Source organism: Conger conger, chromosome 16 (genome assembly GCF_963514075.1).
Source record: "Conger conger chromosome 16, fConCon1.1, whole genome shotgun sequence".
Classification (NCBI taxonomy): Eukaryota; Metazoa; Chordata; class Actinopteri; order Anguilliformes; family Congridae; genus Conger; species Conger conger.
In genome coordinates, this window is record NC_083775.1 from 21,231,805 (window position 1) to 21,256,185 (window position 24,381).

The following is a 24,381-nucleotide window of genomic DNA, read 5'->3' on the forward strand; positions in this document are numbered from 1 at the left end:
ACATTGCTAGAAGAATTTGATACATGTCCTACATATTATTTTGCCACCATATTAGCCCAATGTTGAAGACAGCAATTCAACAACAAATCTACAAAAATTCTACAGAAAGTCTGCCAGCCTCAGCAGAGTGGTGCAATTTAATGTACTGAGTAAAATCCCACTGTTTAGAACACAGTGTGTCACCTTGATACCACGGTGTGTTATGTGGTTATTAATCTGGTAATTAAATAGCAAATAGCCAGAACAGGCAAACGCAATGCAACTCAAAGTACATGATAAACCTTGGTTTCTATTGCATAATTTATATTGCATAATGGCACCCCTCTCAGATAGATTCAGAAGCATAAAACAATATCCAGCAACGTAGACTGTGGCAATACCCAGCAAACATATTTTTCTGTTAATGCCACAGTTCATTCTATTCATTTGGTATCTGTGCCACATTTAGTGAGCCACATATGGAGACATCCTTGTCTGCATCAGAGCACTGTTTATCTAAATGGTGGGATATTATTCACCCATGTTGTTAGTAATATAGCACAAGTTACTGCTCTTGATTCTTTATGTATTTAATGTTTATTGGCCCAAGGGTCTATGAAAATAAAAGTGGAATTGTACAACAGCTGGTAAGCTCAATTTGATTGCAATCATGAACAGTGCAATGTAGTCTTTGTTTGCATCTCATGTACATACTTGGCATATCTGTGTGTCCAGAAACTGAACAAGACATTGGGCAGTATCATTGTAATGTTCAAGCTATCTAAATTCAATCATGAAATCCTAAACACATCGAGGTGGCCCATGCAAACCTCCTACTTTATGGTTCATCCTTAACAGTGAGTACTGGAACAAGCATTATGTATTTATATTGAATAAAAAGAGAAAACGCTAAATCTCACAAGTCTGTGTCCCTCATGATCGCAGAATTGTTGTGTAATGAGAAAGGATTGTATAAATGATTCAGGAAGAGGTACAGTAAGGGTAAACCACTAAGCAGGAAGGTTTGATACTTCCAAAGACATATCATACATGTGCTCTGTTACTCCTCCACAGAATGACCCACCTTCCTTCATGTACACACATAAAACACACAAATGTAAATTAGGAAGTACACACGTACAACAGGAATATGTTAATGAGTAAGCCTTCAACCCTTGGTACATATAAGCCCATCAAACTTTCAGGCTAATAGACCAAAATATTGAATCTGTTTAACACTGTTTTTCTATTTCTACCCCAAATATCAAACAACATCTTTTTACTTGGGTTAATTTGGGGAAATGTTTTAATTCGTATTTATCTGGTAAATTTTTGAAAACCTCACCGAGCTGAATACTCTAAAGACATTTCCGAGAAATGGAAAAAAATACAATTTCTATGCGTGGGTCTTATTATTCCGATACCATCGACACGAGTGTCCCCCAGCTAAGCTACTCTTCCACCTTCCCGCCTACGTCACGGCTCTTGGCCCTCAGCTTGTTGACCTGGGACTCAGCGATGTCAGCACGCTCCTCTGCCTCCTCCAGCTCGTGCTGCACCTTCCTGCACTTGGCCAGATGGCTGTTAGCTTGCTCCTCCTGCCATTCAGAAATTAATACAAAATATTATTAAATATAACATTCTAATAATAAGTATTATGATAATAAACATCATGTATTATGCTTTTAGGAGACTCATGCAGAGTGTCTTACAAAACCTTTACATTTTTACAAGGTATCCATTTACACAGCTGGATATAAAGTGATATCCAATATTCCATAATTATTTATGTATTGTTTTGCCTATGTCACAGACCATTTTTAAAATTATTTCTCGGCCTCACAATGGCTTCCTTGACTGTCATTGGCACAACTTTGGTCCACAAGTTGATAAATTCCAATAAAAGCAATCAAAAGCCTAAAATCAAGACTAGATACTGAAAGCTTTCTGATACCTGCACTAATTAAGCAATTGAATACAACTGGGTATTCAGAAGCCAGTGAGATGCCAACAGTCCAATTACTTTTGGTCCCCTAAAATAGATACTGGGAGTATCGGGGAGATACTGTATGTATAAAAAGGGATGTGATGCCTACACACATCACCTGATATGGATGCACCTCAAATTAAAGGGGACAGTCAACACTTTAACCTCACATGTATTGTTTCATTTAAAATTAAATGTGCAGAACTACAGAGCCAAAAGAACAGAAATTGTCCAAATACATTCAATCACTTCATTGTACGTCGCTCTGGATAAGAGCGTCTGCTAAATGCCATGCAATGTAATGTAAAAAACTGAACTGTATAGGTACCTAGCTCAAGGTTACAAGCCTGGTTACATATCTATTACACTACTCTGGATCTGACCATTATCACTGTCACCATCATCATCGTCAGTATAATAATATGATTGTATTACAGAATGACTACTCACCGCCTCTTCGCACTGCTTTTTGTAGGCTTTCACCTTCAGCTGTAGCTTGCTGACCAGGTCTTGCAGTCCCGCCACATTCTTCTTGTCTTCTGCAGCCTGAACGATAGTGTACTCAATGTAATATATGAACCAATGAATTATGTGTACATGTATATAGGTCATACAACATGATTTGTATGACAGAAACGTTTAACTGCCAAAATAAAAGAAACGTCAACCACAGTAAACCTTTCTGTGAGTGTCCTTGGTGAAACTACCTGCCCCTGCCTTACAAACTTGATGTTAGTGATTAAGTGATTCAGAGTTGTTGATGCAGTCTGTCTGTTTCGCCTTGGATGGCAAACCAATGCACGTACGTCACGGTCAAGGAGCACACCATTTCAACCGCACTAGTGGCCCTAGTTGTTCACATCCTTCTATACCTCAGACTTCCATGGCAACCTCACCTGAGCCACAGCGCCTCATGAAACATGAGCAAGTTCAGCAGTCTGTTGCTGAAGCTCCTGCTGAATATGCTCCAGCAACCACCCTGTTTCAGTCACTCTTCTGTGGCAGCCAAGCTATTAATGGGCAACTGGGCCAGCCTAGCATTTCTATACACAGGCAAGGATGCTAATTGCTCCATTAACTCCAGCAGCAAAATCAATGTGTGTGAAAGCACCTGCTTTCAATACTTTTATCGGTTATTTATTCAAGAGTTTCCTTCATGTTAGGAGTGATCAGCCCCAAGTAACTCTACTGATAGATTAAAACTTTGATTTTGGAGCACTACAACAAAAGCATGAGTCTCCTAGTTTCACATTTACTGCATGTAAACTGTGTCAAATGTTGTCTATAAGTGCAAAGATGCCTAAAGTTAATCATATATCAAAACATACTGAAGGTGATTTTGCAGGTGATCAAGGCAGACTGCATTTCTTTCTGCATTTCTTTTTTACTTTACCTTACTTTTGTGAAAATAAATAAGTGCCGGTACTCTGGTCATACTGGTCATACTACCACGCTAACTACAGCAGTCGTTTAGTGAGGAGAGCGTAAGGGTTGAACGGACAGAGAAAAGAGCACCGGGAACAAGCGCTGGTGTGCAAAAAAAGTCACGCTACTCCAAAGAGCAAAAAACAGCACTGCGTTCCAGTGACTACGAGCCCACTTCAAGAGCTGACTTTACCTGATATGTGAGTTCCTTCACTTTCCTCTCATACTTCCGGACTCCTTTCATGGCCTCTGCACCACGTTTCTGCTCAGCCTCCAATTCGTTCTCCAGCTCTCGAACCTGTGCTCATAGAGTGAGGCGTGTTATTGAAATAAGAAACACAGCAAGCACCAGCCATTACAATTAGTGCGTTAGCAACACGGCCTTCAACATTAACTGTTCCCGTTGTTAACGGTTCCCATTTACCCTAGTCTCCAGTTTCTGGAGCTGTTTCTTCCCGCCCTTCAAGGCCAGATTCTCAGCCTCATCCAGACGGTGCTGCAGGTCTTTGACCGTGACTTCCAAGTTCTTCTTCATCCTCTCCAGGTGAGCGCTGGTGTCCTGCTCCTTCTTCAGCTCCTCTGCCATCATGGCAGCCTGTTAAAAACCTTTCAAATGTTAGTTAACCGATCACATAGACAAGACCTTTTCCCTGATTCTAATCCTTTGCTGTCTTTCTAAACATCAGTCAGGCAAGGTGGCATAGTGGTCTCTGGTGGGACCAGTACTCACATCAACGATGGCCTTCTTTGCTTTTTCATCTGCGTTTCTTGCTTCTTGGGCAGTGTCCTCAATGTCTGACTGCAGCTGTGTGATATCAATCTCCATCTTCTTTTTTGAGTTTAAGAGACTGGTGTTCTGTGAGAAGTTGCACAAAATGGGAATAGAATGTGGTAATTCCTCAATCAAGATCCTGTTTCTGTATACCAGGGATCTCAAACTCAAGTCTGCAGCATCTGTACCTAAGTTATTAAGCTAAGTCATTGTTTGTCCAATGAGTTCACACACCTTGAGTTCACAAGGCCTAATCTGACTGCTGCTTTAAAGATACCAAAACCACCCGCAGATACTGCAGCCCTGACTGCATTTTGTGATTCCCGCTGTAGATAAAGGCAGAGGTGTACCAAAGGTCAAAGGTCATGCCTTTTCTTTGGAATGGGGGGCTGACCTGAGAGTGCAGGAGCTGCATCCGCTCGCTGGCTTCGACCAGCTCCTGCTCGGCCAGTTTGCGAGCTCTCTCCGACTGCTCCAGCGCTGCCCTTAGCTCCTCTATCTCGGTAATCATTAGAGTGTTCCTCCGCTCGGCGATCGCCAGCTGCTCCTTCAGGTCCTCCTGCCCGTGTAGGGCATCGTCCAAATGGACCTGGGCATCCTGGCAGAGACAAACACAGATATAAACAAAAACAAGCACACACACATACAAGTTTTACCACCTGCATTGCTGTGAATAATAATAATAATTATTATTATTATTATTATTATTGTTATAATTGTTATTATAAGATTGTATTTTAGTGAACAGGGGAGAGGTTTTATGTCACACCTGCTTGATGGATTCACAGCAGCCATTTTGATTCAATGATAAATAAATCTACTTCATCTACAAAATATAGCCAACCTATATAGTATTCGTTATTCTTACAGTGACGGAATTTAAAAATTTTTTTATTGAGTGCAGGGTTGCCATGGAGACGAGGAGGCAGAGCCGGCCACCCACCTTGAGCTGACCCTGAACGATGCGCAGCTGCTTGTGTGCCTCAGCCGCCTGGCGGTTAGCGTGGCCCAGCTGAACCTCCATCTCGTTCAGATCCCCCTCCATCTTCTTCTTCACCCTGACCGCATCGTTCCTGCTCCTGGTCTCCGCGTCCAGCGTGTTCTGCAGCATATCCACCGTCCGCTGGTAGTTCCTCTTCAGCAGGTCGATCTCCTCCTCTTTCTCCGCCACCTTTCGGTCCACCTCGGACTTCACCTGGTTCAGCTCCAGCTGGATGTGCAGGATTTTGGCCTCTTCGTGCTCCAACGAAGACTGAGAAATGCAAACATTGGTATTCAATATTCATTGTGATGCTAAACTACAGGCAAATATCGTTTTCCCATACAGTATACTTGTGTGGATCCAAAACACTTATGTGAGGAAGGAAATTTTAAGTAGGGCATGAACAACCCCATGATACAGTAATGAAAAGCAATTAAATAATGAAATGAAAAATTTTCTTAATGTTGCTATTCAAGGATAAAGAGCAATATGTTTGGATTGAATCTGGGAAAACAATGAATTCTGGATTACCTCAGCCTCTTCCAAAGCACTCTGGGCATCCAGTTTGTCTTGTTCAGCCTGTTTGACCGCTTTCTCCAGCTCATGAATAGTCTTAGCAGAATCAGCAACCTGTCCAGACACATCAGCAATTTCCTCTGGAAACAATGAGGAAAACACATAACATGGTCAGCAATTAATTTCTCATAATTTTAATTTAATTACTTTATTCACCTGCTTCCATCAACTCAGTCCACTTGAATGCAATTCAATAGAATTTACCATAAATAAAATATATATTTCAGCACATAACCATTAACCCCATACACTTTGCACTATTTTAAATGATTTATTATTATTATTTTAATCATTTTCTTTAAAATTGTCTAAAATTGAGTTCAAAATCCAAAGATTGCATGTTTATGAAGTTTATGATTGTATCCGCAAACAAGAAGATAGATTGTTAACTTGAGCTGCAGCAAATACCCAGCACTGTGAATGAATAAGCACTAGTCAACCTTAAGCTTACATCTGTACATAATAATGTAAATAATGACTATGTCTAATAAGTGTAAAGTGCAAGTAAAATAAACCTACGCTGCAGGTTTTTGTTCTCCCTCTTGATGGATTCTAAGTGGTCGAGTGCCTCTTCATAACAGTTCTTCAGCTTGAACAGTTCAGTGCTCAGGGACCTGGACTCTCGCTGAGAGCACTCAAGTTCTGATTGGCTTTCCTCGTACTTCTGTTTCCATTCTGCAAGGATCTGCAGGGAGCCACATTCAACAGCCTCATTTTATTGATTAATCAACCATAACCCTAGATCGCCCCTCACCTGAAACTGGTATTGAGTTGTTCATGACTGGACGTGCCTCTACGATCCACCCCGCCTCCAAGGTCATACACACAAAATGACAGCAAACTATGCATTTCATAATTAACATTAGTCAAAGGTATTCCAAAGTGTGTATAATATAAATATCACATATACAGTACTGTGCAAAAGTCTTAGGCACCTGTACAGATCAGATTCTTTCAAAAATAATTCAATGAAAGGTCCTAAATAAACATACTATACATTTTACATTACATTTTAGTAATTTGGCAGAATAGTTAAAAACTGAATCAAATCAATATTTTTTGTGACTACCCTTCGGCATTAAAACTGCATCACTTCTCTGAGACAGCCAACGCTGTCCTGCAGTTCTATAAGACAATCAGCAGGGAGGTTGTCCCAAGCATGTTGGAGAACTTGCCACAGTTTTTCTGCAGACTTTGGTTGGCTCCTTGCTTCTGATCTCAAACAGCCTTGATCAAGTTTTTATGTAAAAAGTAGCAATTTGCTTACAGTAATATGTTACTTTTTTAATTAAATAAAAAAATGTCTCTGTAAAATTAAATATTTTGGAAAATAAAATCTCAAATGTGTTATTTTATACTAACACACACAAAAAAATAAACATATATATATAATAAAGTCTAGGGTGCCTAAGACTTCTGCACAGTACTGTATGTGTGGATCGAAATGCACTGACTGATCCGGAGAAAATTAGTGCCCCAATATCAATACCTTGTCAAAATTCCTCTGCTTCTTGTCCAGGGCAGCGGTGGCAGCATTGGCCCTCTCGGTCTCGATCATGAGGTCCTCCACCTCGGCCTGCAGCCTCTGCTTGGTCTTCTCCAGAGAGGCACACTTGGAGTTCACAGCCTCTGTCTGCTCCTCAGAATCCTGCAGACGCTGAGCCAGCTTCTTCCTTCCATGATAAATACAGAGAAGAAAAAGCATTGTTAATGTACACAGCAGGCATGGGGAGCTGAAATGTATAATTGGCTTCCTACAGTTTGTCAGTGCATTTTTTTTCAGGTGGCAATTAATTAGAACAGCATGTTTAAAGAAGGCTAAGATCTTCTTGACTAGACAATTTAATGCTGCTGGTAGACTTAAGTAGAATACAATGAAGAGAATTATGGCCAAACCCTTCAGTACGTCTGTGAATTATTCACTCCTTGTAGACGAAAAAAGAATCCCAGGTAAGCAGTTAAATAATGATCTTGCTATCCCCATAGCCTTTATTAAAAACAAAAGCCTTCTGTAAGCAGGTTTCCAGTGTAAACATTGGAATCCTTTCATGGTGGTGAATGAAATACTTGAGACTGTCCACTTACTTGGCCTCCTCCAGCTCCTCAGTGCGCTGGATGGCGTCAGTTTCGTATTTGGTTCTCCACTGAGCCACGTCGCTGTTGGCCTTGGACATCCCCCGCTGCAGCTCAGCCTTGGCCTCCTGCTCCTCCTCAAACTGCTCCCTCAGCAGGTCGCAGTCATGACGAGCCGACTGCAAGGCGTGGGCCAGGGCGTTCTTGGCCTAAAAGCAAGCAATGCAGCATGTAAATATTCATTTTTTATTATTTTCAAATCGATATCACTTTTCAAATAATAGCATTTTTTAAAAACATTCAAGCAAACCGATTAGAGAGAAAATAAAAAAGGTCATACTTTATACAATGTAGTTATGCGTTTCCAAAGCATTGCCTATCATTCAGGATGGCATAGCACAAGGACATTCAAGGGATTCAATCAACATTTGTCTTTATCAACAACTAACAACAAAAATCATAACTTAGTTTGGCAAATTCAACAATAATTAGCCAAAATAAGTTTGTGAAGACAAACTATAAAGATAAAGAGCAAATAAAGACATCTTACATTAGCAATGTAATAAGAATGAGTGCAAAGCTTGAGTATGTTGGCTAAGTTGCTAACGCTTATCATAACCATTTACTGCTACCTATTTACTGTACTGTGTGGTTTAGACTGCCTCTGGCGGTAAGGAAGAATGAAATAGAATGCAGTGTATGGAGGTAACTATGATTCTATGAATCCTGGAGGAGCGAGTTATCTGTTATTCATAACTTGGGAGGGAAGATTCTGTTGGAGTAGAGGACGGGGTAAACAGGGCTTTTTTGGGGCATATTACACAGCCCACGTCACAAGTGACTTTGTTGGCATACATTACTCGACCTGCGAATGTTGGGAAATGGAATACTATATTCAGAATCTGGTAGTCATCCAGAATTAATAGAACCATTGTTACATCTGTAACTTGCAGACTGTAAGGTACTGCACAAGGAAGTAAACACCAGATGAGAATAAGAAGAAGCAATGACCTTTCTGCTGCAAATCACTTAAATTGTCGATGTTTTTAGCTTGTCTTGTGCAAGCTGTGATTAATTTTTTTTTACTGTTTACTGTTTTTACTCAATCAATTATTCGTCTACATTTTTACTCAATTAATTATTCTTCTGCATTTATTTGTCATATACACCTGCACACAGTGATTAAATGTGCTTTACAAACTATTATAGAATATAATGATGTCTGAATCATTTGGCTCCAATGCAGCCTATGATTTAATTATAGGCTACCCGTTTTTATTTTTGGAAATTTTGGTATTTACTTTTATCTATTTTATCTGGGGGATTTATCTCTTTATGGTAATTTATGTCCCTGTCCCGGGAAATAAATATCTTAACTAATATTTCTCAGGTTTTCATTTTCAAGGGACAGTTTATCATCAAAGTTCTTTATCTTGAATCAGCTAGTCAATAATATTATTTCAAGAATTTGAAGTAAGTCTTCCAAAAGGATCTGTACTGTGTTTCCTTTTAAGTCTACACAGTCAAAAACTGCATTTGTGCATTTAGAATGTTGGGTAGTCGTATTGGCTTGGCACTCTAGGGGCATTGAGTTCTAGAAATCCATGGAACTGAGTGAGTTAAGGAACAATGTTGACTGATTGATTGATCTTTGCTCCAAATGTGACAATAAGGTCCAGGAATACATATATTGTGTAAATTATGATGAAAATATAATCATAATAATGAAATGAAATGTTATTTGTGAAGCATTTCTAGCACCTTTATTTCCTCCTCTAAGAGTCTCTTCAGCTCTTCGATCTGCTGCGCCTGCAGTGTTTTGCTCCGGCTGAGCTGGGTGACTGTCACCTCCTTCTCCTCAAACTGACGAATAAGTTCACCTGTTCAAATGGAAATGGTTATTTGGAACCCCCCCTAGTTTGCACGAAAAAAAGGTGTATATGTGTGTATATGTGGTGTCTTGTGTTCATGTTCACTGTGAAATTTTCGTCTTACCATTTTCAGTTTGCAACCGAGCATTGTGGGTAGTGAAGTCATTCAGGGCCCTCTGGGCCTCCTCAGCTTTTGCCTTGAACTCACTATTTTGGTCATCAAGACTACGGCAAAGTTTCTCCAGGTTAGCCTGAAATACAGAAAGATATTGGAACTACTCCAAGACTAAAATGTCACAGGAATAAGAAAGCCAGACTGATTTTATGTGAATAGGGGGCTCAGCCCAGCCCTTCTGGATATATCCCCTGGATGTGATCAGGACTGGCAGTAAACAAGGCCATGTACCTTGCTTTTCAGAATTCCCTCCAAGTTGCCGGAGAGGTCATCGATTTCCAGTTTGCATTCACTCTTCTCCTTCTCCAGCTTCTGCTTGACGCGCTGAAGGTTGTCTATTTGCTCTCCCAGCTCTGCCACGCTGTCGGCCTGCTTCTTGCGGAGGGCGGCTGCAGTGGCCTCGTGCTGCAGGGTGGACTCTTCCAGGTCTCTCCGTAGCTTCAGGAACTCAGCCTCGCGCTTCTTGTTCATCTCGATCTGACTAGCGGTCGCGCCACCAGCCTCTTCAAGCCTCTCGCTGATCTCCTCAAGTTCCCTGGAGAGATCGGCTCTCTGCTTCTCGACCTTGGCCCGAGCAGCACGCTCAGCCTCGATCTCCTCCTCCAGCTCTTCAATACGTGCCTGCAGATATTAAAATGGTTAAAATCCCTCATGGGGGCCCATATCCTCTATCACACTGGATCCAAACCTGGAGAATATCTAGAGGTTTTATACATCTAAATGACATGACGAGAGTTCATTCATTAATTCATTCATTCATTATCCTAACGCGCTTATCCTGAACAGGGTCGCAGGGGGGCTGGAGCCTATCCCAGCATACATTAGGCGAAAGGCAGGAATACACCCTGGATAGGTCGCCAGTCCATCGCAGGGCACACACACCATTTACTCGCACACTCATACCTATGGGAAATTTAGACTCTCCAATCAGCCTAACCTGCATGTCTTTGGACTGTGGGAGGAAACCGGAGTACCCAGAGGAAACCCACGCAAACACAGGGAGAACATGCAAACACACAGAGAGGCCTCGGCTGACAGGGATTCGAACCCAGGACCTCCTTGCTGTGAGGCGGCAGTGCTACCAACGGCACCATCCGTGCCGCCTGATAACGAGAGTTCATTTATATTAATATTTGCCATACATAGCTGTAAGTGATGTTTTTTTGTTTTGGTTTTTTGGTCTTATTTTTAAGAAATAAGATATACATTTACCCATTGAGTAAAAATACACATTGCAGTCCGTAAGTATTGGGACAGTGCTACAATCTCTGTTCTTTTGGCTAAGTAAATCCAGCACATTGGATTTGAAATGAAACAATGAATATAAAGTTAAAGTGTAGACTGTCACATTCTGAGGGTATTCTGGGTAATCCATGATGAAATTATATCCCTTTTTTATACATAGTTGCACCCATTGGACAGTTGGTTTTTCAGCTGTTTCTGATTAGTGAGCTGTATTCAATCACTTCCTTTGAGCAGATACTGCAAGAAAGCTTTCAGTATCTAGTCTTGATTTTAGGCTTTTGATTGCCTTTGGAGTCATTTTTGATTTATTGGTGTTTGGTGTTTGTCAACATGAGGACCATAGTTGTGCCACTGAAAGTCAAGGAAGCCATTATGAGGCTGAGAAAGATGATTTTATCGTATTCACTTCAATCTGCAGGAGTACAGAGCCAAAAGAACTGAAATGGTACCACTGTCCAAATTCTTATGAACTGCGCTGTATATCACTGAACACACGTAGTATATCATTTCCATCTTCAGCATAAATCATGGTTTTACTCTGCTCACACCTGTCAGAACATTTAAATGAAATAATTTTAAAGTATGGAGCGTTGGTAGGTGAAGTGGTCTCAACTGAAATCAACTTGCCTGAAGTTCCTTCATTTTCTTTTGAAGCTGTGTGCTTAGTGTTTGCTCATCTTCCACCTTCCCCTGCAGCTGGCTGAGTTCAAAATCCTTCCTACAGGAGAAAGGGATTAACATTTTAATCTTCCTCAGCAACCACAGTTAATTTATGATAAGGATAAAAACCTTTATAATTTAGCTGATATAATAGTTCACGTGTCTGGTATTAAAAAGATTTTCTTTCAGAATATCATGTTTGCTCCCAGAACAAAATGTTCAAAGAAGGTGTGTTTGCATGGATAAAAATTGTATAGATGAGCCTATTTAAGGCCATTTACTCATTGGGTGCTTGGTATGTACAACTAAACTTTTTCTCAGGCGTACACTAGCTTTTTCCAGAAAATTGCATTTAACGCCTCAATTAAACATCCCAACAGCATATAGTTGCTCGTTACTAGACATTCTACCCCATACTACTGTCAGATAACATGTAATAAGCATGCAGCTGCTTGTTAACTGTGTGCAAAAGAGGAATGCTTTTTTGAATACTTTTTCAGCTTTTCATCCATTTGCTGCCTCTCATTCTCCAGGTCCATGATGGCCTCCTGGGACAGCTTGAGGTCTCCCTCCAGTTTCCTCCTGGTCCTTTCCAGGTCCGCACGAATCTTTTTCTCCTGCTCCAAAGCTCCCTCCAGCTGGACAGAACAGGAAATGCCATCATTCCAAACCTTAACTAAAAATGAAATAACTTGCCAACAATGAAAATGCAGAAAAATACATGAAAATAAAAAAAATATGGGGGTTATAACTGCTTGTGCATTGCGGAAGAGACCTACAGCATGCCTCTGGTTATACAGTGTACTGCTAAAGTAAGGGTCAACTGCTGAGTACATACATCGTCAACCTGCTGCTCCAGTTTGACCTTCATCTTGGTCAGCACGTTGACCTTGTCCTCCTCAGCCTGCAGGTCATCCAGGGTCTGCTGGTGGACCTCCTGCAAAGCTTTGTTCTCCTTTGTCGATTTCAGAAGTGTGTCCTCTAAGGTGGTCAACTCCTCTATTAGATTTTTCACCTGTGGATGGAAGTGATGGATGGAATTCCCCAATGCATTCCACTCTGATAGCTGGTGGTTAATATGCTACAAGCAGGAGAGGCAAACAGTAACCCATGTTCCTGAGCCTGCTTAAGTTGTTTTGCATGTATATATGTATGAGTACACACCTGAATAAAGATCACCTGCTGATTTTCTTTTTATTAGGCCATTTCTGTGATATCAAAAGGGCCCTTAATATGATTCACGCATGAATGTGCCACAACATCAGACATGCATGAAAAACAATCAAAAGCTGGTTCAGGACCTCCTCTGTGTTTACTCATGCACAGCCACTGGTTTTAATTAAAAGTGGCTAGAGCAAAACAGCTGGATCCAAGGGTGCATGTTTGGGGCTGGTGAGTCATTTGAATCAATATACCAATATAGATGTACATGTATGTGATTTACATGTCCTGCTTCTAACCACCGATGTTGATGGGGAATGCACTGGCCAAGGGCAAAAACACATTGTATGTGGTTTTTTGCATATACAGGTAGTGCAACATTCCAGTATTGTGACTTATTGGTGTGGTGACTGGTAAATGCGGTAGTAGATGGGAGAAATGTACTCATGTAGACCTTGTTTTCTGCCGCGTGTTTCTCCTTCTCCACTTTGACAATAGTGAGCTCCAGGTCGTCGATGTCTTTCTTGAGCTCTGAGCACTCATCCTCCAGCTTCCTCTTCCGGGCAATTATTTCCGCGTTCATCTCCTCCTCATCCTCCAGCCTCTCAGAGCACTCCTTCATTTTTGCCTCCAGGTGGATCTTGCTCTTTATCAAACCCTCGCAACGCTCTTCCGCGTCGGACAGGTTCTCTCTCTCCTGTGAAAGGAGACCATGGCCATTGAGCAAAAGTGAGCGAAATCTACATGCAGCTGGGATTGAAATCTAGTAATCTAGAGACAAAAAGTAAACGGACTAGGTTAAGCCAAATATAGCTGAAGTTTTACTCAGCGATAGCCTGGTTACTTCCTAGTTGGCTAGAAAATAACAAGATTTATTATAGAAATAATGTTGCAAGGTACATTCAATTTTAAGTATTTTAGGTTAGAGTATGAACAGGAGAATTTCTGTACCGGATGTCAGAATTCTACTGTACTTGGATGATTATTCTTTGTCTGGAATTTCAAACTGCCAAATAATAATAATAATAACTTGCTGCCTGAATCTGAAGGAAAAGATCGTTCTTCTCCTGGACAAGGACCACCATCTTTTCCTCCAGCTCCTTTCTCCGAGCCTCAGATTTGGCAAACTCCTCTTTGAGTTTGATGAACTCCTCCTTCATGGTTTGCATCTCCTTCTCTGCCTCCGCGCTCCGCAGCAGAGGTTTGATCTTGAAGAAGAGCTTCATCCACGGCCAGTTCTTCACGTTCATGAACGAGCGGATGTTGTACTGGATGATGAATATAGATTCCCTGAATAGAGCAGCACATATAAAAAAATGAAAATACTAATGCTTTTACATAGTCCTGTTTCAAAGCTAAGTGCAGCATATCACCTTCGTAAACACTGCATTACCATAGAAGACTATACAACCAGTAACTATTCTAACTGCATTTTCTATGTCGGGTTCCAGGCCATATGTCACATTAACTGAATATTCAGTCTGAAAGGTGAAACAGTCTCCAGCACATGATCACCTGCATTCATTACACTGGAACAACCAAGATTAATACATCTTTGGATGTAGCAAAAACCAGGGCCATCTCTGGCACTCCAGGACCAGGGATGCTGACCCCTAGTCCGGTATTTAGAGCAAAAGAGTCCAGACCTTTTCTGGGTCATCTCCTTGAATTTCAGACGAGTGACGTATCCCCTGGAAACGGCCTGTAGGCGGGTCATAAGCACGGCCAGGCGTTCATCTCTCATTTCTTCCAGAAGGCCAAGGAGCCCGGCTTTGAAGAACACCTGTTCATGCAAGGAAGAGTTACACAACAAAGCCAGGTGAGCTGAAAAAGTATAACTGGTTGCCATGGCCACCTTCTGAGAAGTATAGCCATTAAGGAGTCTTGTAACAGAGATGGACGGGTGAGGCTTTATGCACTGCAAAAATAGTAACACTATCATTAGTCGACTGTATGTCTAATTGCAATAGGCCATCCTCTGAATTTTACACTAAACTCTAACAAATTTGGCTCAACAGAGATTGACTATTCAAGGAGATGCCACACTAATACCAGCACACTTTTATGGCATGTTGTGCAGAATTTGCACAATTTATTTCACCTTTGTGTATCCAAATTTGTACTGAGCATGGTCGACATCGATGGAGGAGAGTAATTTCTCTGAGGCCTTTTTGCTATCGATGTACTGTCCCTCAGGGATAGCACTTGCATTCAGGATCCTGTATCTGTGGGAGTGATGGGAAGGGGAGGAGATGAAGAGTGATTGACAGCAGCCTGGCAGAGCAGACCGTGACTGAAAGGGTGGGTCTTACAAAGTGATCCAGTGCTGAAAAGGAAAGACTACAGTAATACCTCTGCTTGAAATCTCCATAGAGGATCCTGCTGGGAAAGCCCTTCCTGCAGATCCTGATCCCCTCCAGCACACCGTTACAGCGTAGCTGGTGCAGAACAAGATGGTGGTCCATGGACCCTGAGAACAGCGACGACTATACTTAACAAGCAGATTGACAAAAAGTACCAAGTTAGATACTGGAGTGAGTAAATTGAGGTATGGGGCTAGTAGAGCTAGACCTGACCTTAGCAGATGGCTATGCTCCACCAGAAAACGTTAAGACAGACATTGAACTGTCTTTCTTACCTGGCATTTTTGTTTCATTTGGGATGATGCAGCGTACAAAGTGGGGATGGGTGGACCTGAGGTTAGCCATCAACTTGTTCAGATTCTCCTGAGGGACAACAAAAGATATCTGTGAGCAAATGGGAGGATGAGCCATTTTTATTCGGTCAATTGCTGTGCTCCCAAGCATTCCACATGCTGAGAGGGTGAGGCAGCATTTATACCCTAAAAAGTGCAGACACAGTCTGGAAGGAGGAGCCTTTCTTCTTTCCACCTTTCTTGCTTCCAACACCATCAGCTTTAAAAAAGGAAATGTACATTATGTACATACATATTCATTCATTAATATTTAATTTGTTTGTATGTATTAATTTGTTTTAAATGCAGGGCCTTGGTTTGCATCACTGACTGTTATGTGACTCACCATCGGCTGAAGCGTAGGTGGCGAACAGTTGAGACAGCAGTTTCAGCCCTGCCTTCTGGTAAAGCTGCACCACGGTATCGTTGAGTGGATCCTTGTTCTTCTCCAGCCAGCTGGCGATGTTGTAGTCCACAGTACCAGCGTAGTGGACCAGGGAGAAGTGGGATTCAACTTTGCCTTTGGCAAGTTTAGGCTTCTGGAAATTGCTATTTTTGCCAAGATGCTGGTCATAGAGCTTGTTTTTGAAAGAGGTGTCTGTTGCCTTCGGAAACATGCACTCTTCTTCCAGGATGGAGAAGATGCCCATTGGCTGTTGAGGATTTGCATTGTGTTTTAGACTGATGTCCGTGGAGTCACATTTGTCCAAGTTTTTCCTCACATGCAGTATGTTTTATAAACTCTGCTGTTTCTGTTAACAAGTGCATTGAGTACATTTTAAGTGTAGAAGGAAAAAGTTAGGATTACCTTTTCTATCAGCTCAATGCAGGCGGCCAGGTCCATGCCAAAGTCGATGAACTCCCATTCAATTCCTTCCTTCTTGTACTCCTCTTGTTCCAGCACAAACATGTGGTGATTGAAAAACTGTTGCAGTTTCTCATTGGTGAAGTTTATGCACAGCTGCTCCAAGCTGTTCATCTGGATGACATTGACCCACATTCAAAGCTCAGAGCTACGTATTATTAACTGTGAATTCCGTTTTGTTATTTAGTGAACTCCAATGTTTGCAGTAGTAATTCAGGCTCACCTCAAAGATCTCAAATCCTGCTATGTCCAGCACTCCGATGAAATGCTGCCTGGGCAGCTTTGTGTCCAGCTGCTGATTTATCCGAGTTACCATCCAGAAAAACAGTTTTTCATAAACTGCCTTAGAGAGGGCTCCCATGGAGTTGTACACCTGGGGACAAGACATTGGCATGTGAACGGATGGGCCCTGAAGTCAGAGAGCTTGACAAAGCTACAAATGTCTGATGCTACCTGCTGAACAGTCTGGCCTTTGGTCACATACTCGTTCCCGACCTTCACTCGAGGGTAGCACAGAGCTTTCAGCAAGTCAGCTGAGTTCAGCCCCATGAGGTAGGCAACTTTGTCAGCCACTGTAGGATATATGCAGCACACACAAACACACACCCACACACATAGAAAATAAATAAGAATGTCACTCAGGAATCAATCTGCGCTCTTCACAAATATATTTAAAAACACATGTGCTGTGTCACCCTCAGTGCCGTCAGGTTCTGCCTGCTCCTCGCGCTGCTTCTGCTTGAATCTCATGTTCCCATGATGCATCACAGCACCAGTCAGCTTGTAGATACCGATCTTCTCCTCAGAGTTGAAGCCCAGGATATCTATGGCACTCTGTTTGAGCAGGAAATCTTGTTCAATTTGCACTCATGTAAATGTACACTGATTTATCCATGGGCACCATATACTGGAAACAACAACCTCACATAATGGCAGAATAATATAAAATGTTTTGCGTAATTTATTTTATTAAATGTTGAACTACCGAGGCTGCAACATTATATTGGTTTTGTCAAACAAATGCAGACATTTCTTTCAAAGGTAATTCATGACCACAAATTTTGACTAATTCAATCATCAGAAAATGTCAGAAACGGTCACCAACAAATCTAAATGCATAATAAGACAGCCTCTGCATCTCGCAGAACTGACTGCACAAGCAGTAATCCAGGGTTTGGAGAAGATAAGCTTTATCAGAGCAGCCTGCTGCAGTCTCACTGTGGGAAGATGGGAACTGCACTCACATCTGTAGCCATCAGCTCATCAGTGTCACTGATACTCTGTACCGTGATCTCCCCCTGACTGATGAAGGGATAGTCGTATGGATTGGAGGTGAGCAGTGTCATCTCTAAGGGAAAAAAATATCATTAGGGTGTGGCCAAATATAACACAATTCTAGTTTTGGAAAACATTTCTCAAAAACTGGGGGATACTATTCAAGAGTCTACGAGTTCACATTGAGTTTACAGTATATTATGCAACTATAATGGTGAAGAATTACATCCTAATTAAAGTTTCTATTTTCATAACTCTAAATAAGCCCTGAGTTGCTCGTTATTGAGAGAAGAAGAAAAAAAATCCTTACTGGCAGAAATATTACTCCCAATACCAGATGATCAACAGTGTGTGGCAACCAGCTCTGCCCTCCTATTATACTGTGGTGTATTAGCAAATTAGCTTTTTCCTCTCATTTTAAAACTGGAATTATGGTTAATAATGTCTGCTCTCTTATTGCAGTCTGGTGCACTTACCAATCAGCTCTGGCTTCTTATTCGACAGGATCTGATAGAAGATGTGATAACTCCTCTCTGCTGGCAGTTGAAACGTCACTCTGGACTTTTCAAGAAGATCTGCAGGATAAAAGACATCAGAAGTCAACAGAGGTCACCGTGGCTACTGCTTAATTTAAAGCTGCAATCATCAAACCTGGACCTGGAATCCAAATCTGGCTCTGGTTTTCTTTTCACCCAGGTAATTAGCTGAAAAATTAGCGCTGCTGATTGGCCAGGTAAAGGGAGGGTGGAAAACCAGCTGTTCTTGGACCTTGAGGGCCATGATTCGATGATCTCTGATTGACAGAATATGAAATAGTTTGAAATAACATTTATCTAAAAATGATAAAAACACAAACTCACAAGTTTCAATGTCAGCTGAAGCCAACTTCCCCTTTGTTCCAAAGTGGATTCGGATGAATTTGCCCTGGAGTGATTAATTTTGTAACATGAACATGCAAGTCTGTATCATGCAGTTTCGGCAAAGCACATTGCACATAACACATATACTTTCTGTTTATATATGAAAGAGAAAACACATCAAGGTAGAGGCACCAGAGAAAGTCCTCATTCCATGCTTTTCCAACTGTTGAGTCAAATATACTCACAAAGCGGGATGAGTTGTCATTCCTCACGGTTTTGGCATTACCAAAGGCCTCCAGCAGGGGGTTGGCTGAAATGATTTGATCTTCCAGCGTTCCCTGTGGAGCACATTGGATCATCATCAAGCTTTCATGCGGACCTTCCATTTGGATCTTCTCATATTTCTACAGTCTCTCACCTGCACTTTGCCTGGAGCCGCTTCCTGCTTCTTCTTGTCTCCTCCAGCCACTGCGATTGTTGCAAAGTACTGAATGACACGCTTCGTGTTCACCGTCTTCCCTGCACCAGATTCTCCACTGGTGAAACAAATGCAAAACAACGTTTAACGGAGGACAGAGGACATGCGTTTAAAATGTTTATGTGCTTCTAGTCCTGTCTCTGAGGAGGTTCTTACGTGATCAAGATTGACTGATTTTCACGATCTGCAAAAAAAAGAAGAAGAAGGAATATGAAAGTTTGTTGCCAAAGGGAACAGTGCGTGTAACCGGAAAGAGCTGGAGACCCAAAAGCTAGAGAAAGTAAATTTAAATCAACAGCCTTATATTATACACAAGGCTGACTCTGTATTAGTAGTTTCTTGCAGCATACACATAGTATATGAAAAAGTTTCAAATAAAATAAAATATATTCAAATATATAAATCTATACTGACACATGCCTGAACATGGAAAAATGGTGTGCAATTTAAATATAACATTGACACTAATTAATCAATGCAGAAGTTGCATATAATACCGGTAAGCATGAACTGATAGGCATTGTCAGAGATTGAGAAGATGTGGGGAGGGACCTCCTGCCGCTTCTTCCCCCTGTATCCTGCGACCACCTCAGGGTTGTACACCGGGAGCCACTTGTAGGGGTTCACGGTCACACAGAACAGCCCCGAGTAGGTCTATAAAAAGAAGAGTTCATACACCTTTTCCGCCTCCTCAATCCAGCTTTGCTGACCGCACTGCTTATGTCGTATGGCAGTCAGTCAAGAACATCCTGTCAACTTAACTCTCACAGACACATCATCACAATACATCTTAAAGGTGCAAAACAATCTCTTAAATATACACCTACTGTACATAAAATGGTCAGTTTAATGTTTTAGCAAAAAGGTTCTTGATAAATTGACGGAGTAGCCATTTATGTTATAATGCCATTGAGCAAGTCCATTTACAGTATGAATTGCAGTTCTCCAGCATGACAGCTCCATTCATAGTAAGCGGGTGGGCGTGTTTACATATATCATCCAGGCAGCGTAGCGCTCCTTCAGGTTGAAGAGGACAGCAGGCTCGTGCAGGTGTGTGAGCATGGCCATGTCCTCGATCTTGTCAAATTTGGGGGGATTCATGGGCCTGATGTCATCGGCCTTCGCCGTGACAACCTGCAGACAATAAAGCGCTGCTTTAAAAAGAGCAGCGGCTATTGAAACTGTCATTATTGACCTATCGATTAGATTATGTTTAATCACATTTTGACACAAATAGTAATAGCATATCTAAGATGCAAGATAAATAAAATAGTTAGTTGAAATTAATAAACATTTAAACAGAAAACTAAAGTAAAAGATGATGATGATCTAGAATAGGGAATGACTGTTAAATATGAATCATTGTAAACACCAGGGAACAATGGGAGAGCTCATGTACTATATATTATGTATGTTTAGACTCTCACATATCTGTTCTAAATCAGATTTATCTTCTAAATTTCACAAGTAACTTGCATGTGGCTTGCATGCAGATAATTCAAAGATTTCTAAATGTGGCCTTTCAGTTTTAAAGAAACAAGCAGGGCTATTCAAAATAGTTATTAATCATTTTAAATCTTGGTTAGAAATGACAGTTTACTGTACCTGATGTATGTGTTAGTGATAGTTATAAAAACATGCTTTAACACCCTTCTTTTTTGCAATATAACTGAAAAGTGTATATGAAATTTAATTTAATTTCATCCAAACGATAAAAGAGTTGTGTTTCACATTATAATATCACATTTTATCAGAGATGGTTTAGTGACGAAGAATCTCATTAGTCACCCACCCTTCCATCCTCCGTTTCTACGGTGACGGAGTTGCTGTCATGGCTCTTGATCTTGCCTTTCACATACTCAGTCTTGGGGTCTGCCACATAGCAGGCCGCTTTAGCATCGAAAGGTTTGTTCTGGGCTGCAATCCTTTCACGCTCCGGCTTTCGAAGGTATGGGGCAGCCACCCCAAATATTTCCATCTCAGCATCGCTCATTCTCCAAGGCTGCCCAACAAGGAGACAGGGGCCTAGGTACAGTCCACACTATTGCTAAAACTTGAACTCACAATAAAATATGATTGCCGCATTTTCTTTTTCAAAAACACATTTTTTGCTTCACCAGAATGTTTCTTGTATTTAATTCTATATCAAAGTTAATGTTATGTTCCACCAAAAAAGCAGGAAATGACAAATCAAACATATTTATAGTCAATAATGTGAACCAAGTAATATATCACTATAATTCTTTCAGATTCTAAATAATGTTTGAAGATTGTTTTGATAAAAATTCTAGAAATGAGGAATTTCAGGATCTGACAATGAGATTTGTGATGCTGTACCCGCCCCAAAAGCTTGTAACAAAAACAAACAAAACACTCGCCTGGATATGGAGTAAAGGTTTGCAAAGTTTCATGAGGATAGGATGACAACACGAAAAAGTCCTGTAATATTGTCCAAAACCAGGTTTTGAAAAAATTCACTCCAAATGTAAATAATTATACTAATTACACCATACACATAGCGTAATCATTCAGAAGGTGGTATTATCCTGAAAGTTGAATAGTTAAGGGATTATTGCAGCAGTAAATTTGACTGAAAATGTGATTTTTTCAGTGGAACAGAACCTTAAGGCAAATCCAGGATACAATTTACAAAGTAATTCAAAGGATAGTTGGGATTATATAATTTCATAAAACGTTTCACTCAATAATCAACAATATAAAATAAAGAGTGCCTTTGTTTTTGTTTTGGCCTGTTTTTTTTAAGAATACAAAAATGATTCAGCACACAAATAAAATAATCAGTTCTTACCTGAAAATTCAATCACAGGTAAGTTCTCCAGATAAATATGTTCACATACAGAGCAGCAATACTATAGTAGTTCGGATGACAGTGATTGAAACCACTGGTAAAATAAAGCTAGTTTTAGACTGCAGGTCTATTGTCATTAATCACTCCCTGTGCAATAATGCTGTGGAAGTACTGTCATCGCACTAACAAGTGCTTGACAGCTTTTATAAGACATCACATCTGTTTTTTTTTTTTGTTTTTGTTTTTTTTTACAACGATGAAACTATCTCTATATTCGGTTGTGATCAAATCTGGCACAATAGCCCCCTTTGGAAAAAAAACCCACGTGCTTCCATTTTGTATTAAATATCTATCTATAGCCACATTGTGTCAGCTTTAGTGCTTTCAGTCGCGGCGTCTCTGCGACTCCATTAAAAAGCAATGAGGGCTAAAGACTCCAGATTAGCAGGCTTTTGGTTCTGGGACCCGGCATGCCTCATTTTCTGGGATCAGGGAAGATTAGGTCTGTTAGAGCATTGCTTAAATTCTGCCCGTGGTTTTCTGAGATCAAGAGAGATTAGGTCTGTCACGGCATTTCTGAAATACAGGTCAGGGTCAGACTGTACAGAAAATATATACGATCCTTCATCAGTGCCCAGTGAGCAACCACTCATAAACTAGGAGATTACCAAGATTACCTGGCATGATTCAAGGATCTAAACAACAAACAAAAGGACTGATAAAACATACCACCTGCTGACCAGGAATTAGGCCTTCGCTTGCAATGTGGGGAGAATCAAGGCTCATTGACCATTTCGCATCACAAGGGGGACTGCATGAACAGGGGGGATAGACCTTCAGCACACTCAGCTGCTTCAAATTCAGAGTACCCCAGAAAACTTTCAAAACATAAGTTTCATCAACATGTCACTAATATGCTCAGCAATTTTTGGGTCCAAGAAAAATCCTTGGGTAAGACCACAGACACAGATTTTACTAGGCACTCTTGATTTTTACACATATTTTAAATGCAAAGCCATGTCATTAAAAAATGCCCTCTCTTGATTGACAGAGCTTGGAGACATGCCATTCATAATACATTACATTTAGCAGATGCTTTTATCCAGAGGGACATACAAGCACACACACCCAGACACACATACAGACACACATTTGTGTTTCTAAATCCCTGGCCTGCAGCTGTAAGTCTCCCCAAGGGAGCATTCAAAATAACAGAAAGGTTACCGTTAAACCCACAGAAAGCCCTTCAGATCCACTGAAATCCTTTGAATGGATTTTTATTGATGTACCTCCATTACCCACGTCAGTTGAGAGGAAGAATGCATTTCAAGTGGACGTTCCTCCCACGCAACACTCCGGAGGGACAGGACGCAGCACTGAGGACGTGCGATGCAGAAGATGACCTTGCCCTTCAACCCCATGCCTTCCATCCACGCAGGGGGAACTTCACTGACGGGAAGACTAACCGTATATCTGCATAAGACTTAGAGCATATCTTTGAGTTGCATCCAAACGACCTTGCTTCGGGAAGAAGGGCAAACACATGATTCAGACTAAATATTCATAAGGTTTGGGCTATGTTTCAAACAAGAGCACTCTATAGGGCTCTCATTTGCGTGATAATTGAAAAAATCATTTAAGAGATTAGGCGTGCTGAAAATGTTAACTGAAATAATGTTAGTCTACAGTCCTGAGCAGCACTAGAGTGAATCAGGGTTTTTCTTGCCATTGTCCCTGTTGGCCTGCTATTGGGAGCCTGGATCCAGAATGTCTGAGCTTTGAGACAATAGACCTTTTTGAAAAACAATTTACAAATAAAACTGAATGTGACTGAATGTGATTCAGATTAGTGTAGTGGATGAAGAAATCCCTCTGTAACTATTCAACAGATCAAGAATACTCTCCATGTGGGCGTAGAAGTGTCAAAGAGGAGCATCAAGAGAAGACTACAGCAACATAACCTCAGAGGGGTCCCACACAAGATGCAAACACCTGGCAAGCCTAGATAGATGGTAAAAAAACCTGTTCTGGAACATGAGTGTTATGGACAAAGTCCAACCTGTACCAGTGATGGAAAGAGGAAAGTGCAGAGAAAAAAAGGAACAGCTAATGATCTAAAACATACCACCTCATCATGGTGGAGGTAGTGTTATGGCTTGGGCATGTATGGCTGCCAGTGGAACTGGCTCACTTGTGTTCATTGATGATGTTACTGCAGACAGCAGCTGCAGGATGAATTAGAGTTCTGGGAAAAATCCCCTTTTTGATTTTGAGGGAATTTTGTATTCTAAAACATGACTTTATGTTTAGGTTTAAGACAATGTAAACACCTTTATCTGTAAGATTTATTTTATAAAATGCAGTTCAACAATTAGCATATTAAATAAGGAAACATAAATGCCATAATATACAGCGTTTTCCCCTAAGAATGTAATGGTGGTGGCACACCACTCTGTGCCCTCACTTGGGCTACTGTGACTTCTGTGAAACAGG

At 41.0% G+C, this 24,381-nt stretch overlaps 1 protein-coding gene across 5 annotated transcripts; it reads right to left on the reverse strand.

The window, feature by feature from the left end:
* Positions 1–1,430: 1,430 nt before the first annotated feature.
* Positions 1,431–21,072, reverse strand: LOC133114223 (myosin-1B-like). Of its 5 annotated transcripts, none has more exons than XM_061223405.1 (38): positions 20,872–21,072; positions 20,070–20,213; positions 19,577–19,733; positions 19,236–19,263; positions 19,041–19,137; positions 18,847–18,939; positions 18,602–18,665; positions 18,218–18,316; positions 17,711–17,814; positions 17,162–17,300; positions 16,920–17,038; positions 16,690–16,839; positions 16,410–16,580; positions 15,929–16,254; positions 15,748–15,805; positions 15,545–15,632; positions 15,259–15,376; positions 15,008–15,131; positions 14,553–14,689; positions 13,941–14,196; positions 13,361–13,603; positions 12,584–12,760; positions 12,238–12,383; positions 11,713–11,803; positions 10,072–10,461; positions 9,790–9,916; positions 9,556–9,674; positions 7,807–8,003; positions 7,211–7,394; positions 6,241–6,406; positions 5,677–5,801; positions 5,107–5,415; positions 4,558–4,761; positions 4,122–4,247; positions 3,816–3,986; positions 3,585–3,689; positions 2,417–2,512; positions 1,431–1,577 (listed from the first exon to the last, which is right to left on the reverse strand). In XM_061223405.1, exons 1-38 carry the CDS (start codon positions 21,070–21,072, stop codon positions 1,431–1,433), a joined length of 5,796 nt encoding a protein of 1,931 aa, XP_061079389.1. The 5 variants fall into 5 exon arrangements, with proteins under 5 accessions (XP_061079389.1, XP_061079386.1, XP_061079385.1 ...); XM_061223402.1 differs by having other exon boundaries at positions 15,748–15,821; positions 15,948–16,254; positions 19,026–19,137; XM_061223401.1 differs by having other exon boundaries at positions 15,748–15,821; positions 15,948–16,254; positions 19,020–19,137.
* Between the last annotated feature and the right edge of the window lie 3,309 nt (positions 21,073–24,381).